Raw genomic sequence first — 6450 nt, forward strand, 5'->3', positions numbered from 1 at the left:
CAGATGAACTCTCACCTGGAGGCACCTTAGTGCCCTCCCCGAGCACCGGGTCTGCCAGGCACAGAGCCCCTGGGGGACGCTTGGGGTGCAGTGACTGAAATGCCTCCTCCCTCCCTCCCCCGGGGAACAGGAGTGCCCAGTAGGGCTCAATGAGCTAGCTGCCCAGATCAACATGGATGCCTGGGCTCTAGGCCCTGCCTGGGGACCCTGGTCCGGGATTCGCAAAAAGCACCTAGGCTCCTGCTAGATACCAACCCCACCTATACCTTCAAAATACTGCTAGAGACTCCACTTAACAAAACAGAGAGTGGGGGGACGAGTACGGGGACGCAGAGCCCCGTACCCCACAGTGGCCCCTGGCGGGACTCATTTGCTGGCCTGTTACCCTGACATTTCCCCATGTGCTGAACCATGACTAACACCTAAGAAATATTCATCGAGCAGGTGCCATATGAACTCTGGAGCTCCCAGGAAGAAAAGGGGTCCCTTCCCTCATGGGCCATACATTCTCTGGGGGAACACACCCATGCAGAGCTCACGCAAGGTGGTCTTGGAGGGCAGCCAAGGCAGCGAGGAGGTGCCCAGGGTGCAGGGGGGTTAGCAGCTCTCCGGGTTTACCTGACAGCTGGGACGCTGTGTCTCCTGGACATCTCTCATCCAGCACCCCAAGAGACCCACAGTCTTCCGCACATCTGCTGTGGGATGGGACCTGGCCATGGCTTCCTTTGCTCTACGGTCAGTGGGATTTTATTTTTTTAGACTCTGGCAGAGACAGAGTCCAGGCAGCTCCCCAGGACACAACCCCTCTCCAGAACCAGAGCTTAGAACAATTTGCACTGAGACTTGGAGCACCCAGAGACAGACCAAAGAACTTTAATGGCACTTGAGAGAACAGGCAGAGCAGGCATCCCAGGAGCTGCAGCTACAACCTGTGGGCACAAGAGAGCCGGGAATGATTCAAAAGCAAGCACAGGGATGCCAGCTGTGCGGGGGCAAAGGGGCTCGAGGATACTCACGGGAACTCCCGGAAGGACCGCTTCTCCACGAGCTTGACCTTGTATTTTCGCTTGAACCTGGGCACAGAGACAGAAGGAAGGTCAGAGAGCAGGCCCCCTTCCCGAGACCCTCCCCCGGGTGGCCCGGCCATCTGGACCCCTCACCTGGCTCTCTCCCTGGGCTCGATCATGTTCCTGCGCTGGAAGCTCTTAAATCGGTCCCGCAGAATGCTCCCCTCAGGCTAGGAAGGAGAGAGGTGTCAGGTGGCCAAAGCCCTATGGCTCCCCACCCCACCTCCTTGTGCCCTCAGCCCCCAGGCCCAGGCCAAACCCGGCCTTCCTAGGGGACCCATGGTGTCGCCCACTGTCCCAGACCACTCCGGGCAGGGCCTCAGGCGTGCAAGGATGTGTCTCATCACCGGGCACAAAACCCCCTCACCCCCATCAGCCCCTTTGTGTCCCCTTCCCCCCCAGCCTAACCTTCAGCTTCCTCAAGGAATCTGCCAGCTCGGTGCTGAGCTGCACGTCGATATCTGGAGCCTGGTACCTGGCAGGGAGAAAGGGGGGATATGAGTGCCCGGCTACTGGGGGGGCTGCCCCAGCCCTGCACCCTGCAGGTCCTCCATGGCCCACAACTGCCTGAGGGGGCCCAGAGGAGCAGGGAAGCCTTCACCTCCCTGAGGCGGCAAGACCCACTGCCTTCTTTGCCAGGTTCCAGAGGGCAGGATTCCTCATGGGAGAGAGGGGGCACCAGGAGCAGGCAGACCTGGCAAAGACACTCCTCTCCCACCCCACCAGTGGAAGGAGTAACACCCACCAGGTAGGGCTACACTGAGGGGGGGCCTGAATGTCAGGAGAGATCCCCAAAGAGAGCAGACACTCCCAAGACCCCTGGCTCCTCACTTTAGCCGCCCCAGGCGTCGAGGTTTCTGGTCTTCCGCCAGCCGCTTCAGTTTCCGCATCTCTCGCCGCCGTGCCAGTTCTGCCAGCCGCCGCGCCACCTGCAGCCTGATGCCCCGGAGCTGGAACACCTCCTGGCGCCGCTTCTTGGCTGCCCGCTCGGCCGCCTGCTGGACTTTCTATGAGAAACACCCCCCCACCCCTAGGGTCAGAGAGTAGAAGCTCTGGGCCATCTGCATGAGCACAGGAAACTCAAAAGCCGCCCGAAGGCTGGAGGGGAGAGCGGGGGAGGAGGTGCGGAGAAGAGTGAGATGTGCCAGCCTTACCAGCTTGCGGGCCTCCTTCTCCCGCCTCCTCTGCTGCTCTGTCTTCTTCTCAGGGCCTGGGGGTCTCTGCGTCTGGGAATCTGCCTCCCCCTCTCCTTCGGGCTCTGCAGGGGTCTCCTCATCCGACTCCTCCAGGAGCCCCTCACACAGCTCCTTGAACTCTGATTCCTGGGAGGAGGTACAGGGGTTGCTGGAGTGCATGCAGACCCCCCCCCCCCCAGGTCAGGCGCCCATCGCTGCTGGCCTGGACCACCGCAGGTTCTTTCCTTTCTGGGCCTCCTCAGCTCCTGAGTCTCGTGCCCATTCACCTGCTCCCTAATTCACATCTAAAGGCACCCCAGCCCAGCCCCCACATCCAGAGCTACAAGATCACACTCCGTTCCAATTGTCTGGGAGTTCTGCAGAAGCCCCCCAGTCTCTCAGGACCTCCTGTCCCCCTCTCAATTCCCACTCCAGCTCCCGCAGGAGGGTGTTCCTGATCCCCTGAGTTTTGCTTTTGGTTCCATTATCATCAGGGGTTCTGGATTCGAGGTTTCTGTGGGACGGGGAAAACCCAGAGAATAGCCCCCAGACCGGGATCCAAGAAGCCCAGGGAGGTTTGTGATGTGGCTACTCCACGACAGAGTTCTCCTCCCCTCCCCTTCTGTGTTTCCAGGTGGAGGTGAGTAGAAAGGGCGGCTGGGGCCTGAGGGTCCCTCAGGGTGGGTCCCCAGTAATCACCTCAGTGGGGGCCTTGTCCTCAGTGGGGAAGGCGAGTTGACGGCTGAGCTTCTCTTCCACCTTCTGCCTCTGCAGTTCCACCTCATGGGCCTCTCGGAGCAGGGCCTGGCAGGGACAAACAGACAAGCCTGACGAGCAGGAAGGGGGGTGGCCCCCAGCATGCCTTGGGTTCAGCCGAGGGGTCCAGGGCAAGAAGGAAGGGAGATGGTACCTGGTGGTCCTGGAAGGAAGGATTGTAAGAGCCTCCGGAAGGGATCACTTCCACAGCCGGGGCCTGCGAGGGCTTGGTCTGGAGACGCTGAGGTCGCTGCAAAAAGGGGAAGAAGAAAGGGATGAGTATGCAGACGGGATGCCCTCAATCACCAGCAGGCGTGCAGGGAACCACCGTGGGCTGGAGTTGAACCCCACTGACCTCCTGGGGGGCCCTGCCAAAGACTTCCCCCTTCCCTAAGCTGCAGTGAGATCTTTGGAAGTGGGATGGCAGAAATTGTCCTTGTCCGAAGCCTCCATCTTATAGATGGGAAAGTCAAGGCTCAGAGGGAAGAGGAGCTGCCCTAAGGTGCGGGTGCCGATCCCAGGCTCTTTGCAGCAATCAAAGGCATTTTCAGTAAGATAGCCTTGAGGCATCTTGGTCCCCAGAACACCCAAGTCTTCCCCTCCACACATACTCTCTGGTCAATGACCCCCCCCACCTTCACTGCCTTCTTCTTCGTCTGTTCCAAGAAGAAAGTGTCCTGTCCAACCAGAGGGCGGTCCAGAGGATCTAGAAAGGACAAGGTGGAGGATTAAGAGGAGCCTCTCCCCAAACAACTCCACCTCAGCTACAAGGGCCCTGGGGGAACCCCCGAGTGAGAGCAGCCAGGGCCAGCCCCCTCCTCTCTCCCACTTACTGTCCTCGGCCCAGAGGTCGTAGAAGGGCCGGCCCGACGTTTCCACCGGGTCAGAGGGCTTGGTCTTCGGCTTTGGGGGCTGCTGCAGCCGGGCCTGGGCCTTCCGCACCTCCCGGGGCAGCTTTCCCTGCTGAGCCAAGTGCTCCCACAAGCGCTGTTTGCGTTTCAGCTTCTTCCCATTGGGGATCTGGTGGGCAAGGATGCTGCCAGGAAGCGGCAATGAGGAGAGATGAGGAAAGGGGACTTAGGGTCCCCTCTGTCTGGCACCTCAGTTTCCTGGCTCCTCCCCTCCAGCAGGTTCTCTGCTGCCCGTCTAGCACCGTCTGCCTTCTCTGAGCCACCACTCGTCCCACTTCCTGCTCAGGAACTGCCATGACTCTCCAGGGCCCCCAGATCTCATCCACACTTTTCAGCTTGACCCTCGTGGCTCCCCCAGGCCAGTGAGGCCTTCTTTCCCCTTCCTATAGTGAACACCCACCCTTGCCCTGTCTGGGATCCTCCCACTCCGTGGGGGCTGCTGCAGCCTCTGCCCCCTTAGCCAGGAAGCCATTCGTGGTGGGAAATGAAGGTGTGTGAATAAAAGGCAGAGAAAAAGAGACAGGCGGCCCCGTGCTCCTGTGCTGCAGTGGAGGGGAAACCTTCCCTATTATCAGGGGGCTTCCCCTTCTCGGAGTCGTTAGAAAGGAAACCCCAGGGAAGATGGAGTCAGGAGAGGGCAGAAAAGGGCCTTCACTCACTTCTTCGGAGAAGGTACTTTGGACTGTGACTCTAAAATCCAGTCCGTCCAAGATGTCTTCAGGTGCCGATTTATCTTCTGGTCTGGAGGAAAGGAAGTCATCAAACAGAGTAAGAGCTGGGATTGGAAGCAGATGGCCCCCGAGAGAGCTTTGCACCCTGGACTTCTACATCACAATTCTGCCTCCCTTTACCCAAGGAGCTACAACAGGGAAGTGGGGCTCGATCTCTCCCTCCTGCCCCAACTCATTGGACTTCCCTACCTCAGGATCTGAGCATGAGCTTCCACTTTCCCTATGTGGGAGTTCTTGGTAGGGAAGGAGAAGATCCCTTCATCTTCCAACACAGAGAAGTTTGACCATACAAAGGCCCAGGACTTGCCTTCTTCCTTTAACTATATTTATAACCACCTTACTTTTATACCTTATTTCCTATCATGCTCCTCCCGTGCCATTTTTTATGACAAACTTGTTCAACAAATCTATCAAAACAATGTCAGACATTAAATTCAATACTCCTCAGTTTTCTTATTTTACTCCAGTGTAAAACATTTTACTAGAAACTTAACGTAAAAAACCCAACAAAAACACCTGTTTAACCCCCACCGACAGTGAAGTAAACTAGTTTCAACATTGTATCAAGTATTGATAAAATGTTTCCCTCCAAACGTCTCTTCCAGATCTCCATGGATACTCTGTCAGACTTTCAATTTCTTCCTTTAAGTCTATTTCAGGCTTCTCCAAGGTCCACAAAACAGACCTAAAAGGGCCTCAAGAAATCATCCAATCCCATCCCACAACTCCCTCCTCCTTTATATTCCTCTCTTGCCCCTGTAAGCTTCCAGTGGGCAGGCGCGCCTAGATGCAAGCTTCTGGCAAAAGCAGTGCGCTGCGCTTGCGGAATGACCCATTCTAGGTGAACAGTAGCTCCTGGCTCTCAGGGAAGGACGACGCCTCCCTGGGGGAGTTTTATTTGGTACTTATCCTTTCACAGATCAGTTCTGGGGTTTTGTCTCTTTTTGCATCCCCAGCAGGCTTAGCTCGGTCCCAGGCACACAGTAAGCGCTTAATCAATGTTTACTTACTATTTACTTAAGACACCCGGGGCTGGGCAGAGCAGGAACTCTCCTGCTGTCCCCGGAAGTCTCTCCCACCCCACATTCCCCTCTCCGCCCCATTCTCACCTTTCTCCTTGTGCCCCGTGTCCACAAAAAAGAGGCTTTCATCGGAGGTCTCAGCGATTAGGCCCCTGGGGGCGAAGAGAGCGTAAGTGAATACAGGCTGCTGGAGGGGGGCCGGAAGAGGCCGACTTCACCTCGCTCATCTCGGCCGTCCCAGCCCGGCCCGCCATTCCCTCGGACCGCGGACGGTCGGTCAGTCGCCCCGGGGCCCAAGCGTTGGCACAGTGACCGGCTCTCCACAGCCGGCGCCCCCATAACCCTTCAGGGACCTTCCTCCCCGGGGCACAGGAATCGCTCCTTCCCTCCCGAGCCCGCACTTCCGGTGCCCACGACCACCGGAAGTAACCGCCAGACGCCCACCCCCCACACCGCAGCCGCAGAGCGTCTCCGATCCAGGAATGCCCTCAGGCCTCGCACCCCGCCCCCTCCGAGGGCTTACCCGATCGTCCGCTCTTGCAGCCGCACGTCCTCCAGGAACGTGTCCACCTCCTTCCCCAGCGGCTCCTCGGCCAGACGCCGCCAGCCCCGCTTCTTGTTCCGCGGGCCGCGTCTGCGCCGCCTCACGGCCCCGGGGTCCACGGAAACGGACCGGAACCCCAGGAACCCCGAATCGCCCCCATCGCGCTTCGCGGCGGCCCCGCCAGCCATTTTGGAAAAGGAAAGAGCTGCGTGCTGGCGATTCCGGATATCCGGCAGGCGCCTCT

The 6450-nt window shown here is 58.5% G+C and overlaps 1 protein-coding gene and 1 non-coding gene across 3 annotated transcripts; both read right to left on the reverse strand.

Moving 5' to 3' along the window:
* Positions 1 to 857: 857 nt before the first annotated feature.
* NOP53 (NOP53 ribosome biogenesis factor) lies at positions 858 to 6450 on the reverse strand. 2 transcript variants are annotated; one of them, XM_074306887.1, is made up of 13 exons: positions 6186 to 6450; positions 5750 to 5814; positions 4569 to 4650; positions 3832 to 4034; positions 3634 to 3704; positions 3153 to 3248; positions 2942 to 3046; positions 2222 to 2389; positions 1899 to 2074; positions 1476 to 1542; positions 1161 to 1237; positions 1017 to 1073; positions 858 to 929 (listed from the first exon to the last, which is right to left on the reverse strand). In XM_074306887.1, the coding sequence occupies exons 1-13, from the start codon at positions 6392 to 6394 to the stop codon at positions 923 to 925; spliced, it is 1383 nt and encodes a 460-aa protein (XP_074162988.1). In that variant the 5' UTR covers positions 6395 to 6450; the 3' UTR covers positions 858 to 922. The 2 variants fall into 2 exon arrangements, with proteins under 2 accessions (XP_074162988.1, XP_074162989.1); XM_074306888.1 differs by having other exon boundaries at positions 4569 to 4684; positions 5720 to 5814; positions 6186 to 6412.
* LOC141565274 (small nucleolar RNA SNORD23) lies at positions 1298 to 1420 on the reverse strand. Its single transcript, XR_012488950.1, has one exon. It is a non-coding gene; the product is annotated as a small nucleolar RNA SNORD23 (small nucleolar RNA).

Source organism: Sminthopsis crassicaudata, chromosome 3, assembly GCF_048593235.1.
Source record: "Sminthopsis crassicaudata isolate SCR6 chromosome 3, ASM4859323v1, whole genome shotgun sequence".
Lineage (NCBI taxonomy): Eukaryota > Metazoa > Chordata > Mammalia > Dasyuromorphia > Dasyuridae > Sminthopsis > Sminthopsis crassicaudata.

Excerpts from the sequence above, each read along its gene's own strand:
- NOP53 (XM_074306887.1), bottom strand. The coding sequence starts at position 6,394 with ATGGCTGGCGGGGCCGCCGCGAAGCGCGATGGGGGCGATTCGGGGTTC. Across the intron at positions 4,035-4,568 it reads AAAGTACCTTCTCCGAAGAA|CATCCTTGCCCACCAGATCC; the intron begins GTGAGTGAAGGC and ends GCTTCCTGGCAG. Across the intron at positions 3,705-3,831 it reads CGACCTCTGGGCCGAGGACA|ATCCTCTGGACCGCCCTCTG; the intron begins GTAAGTGGGAGA and ends TGTCCTTTCTAG.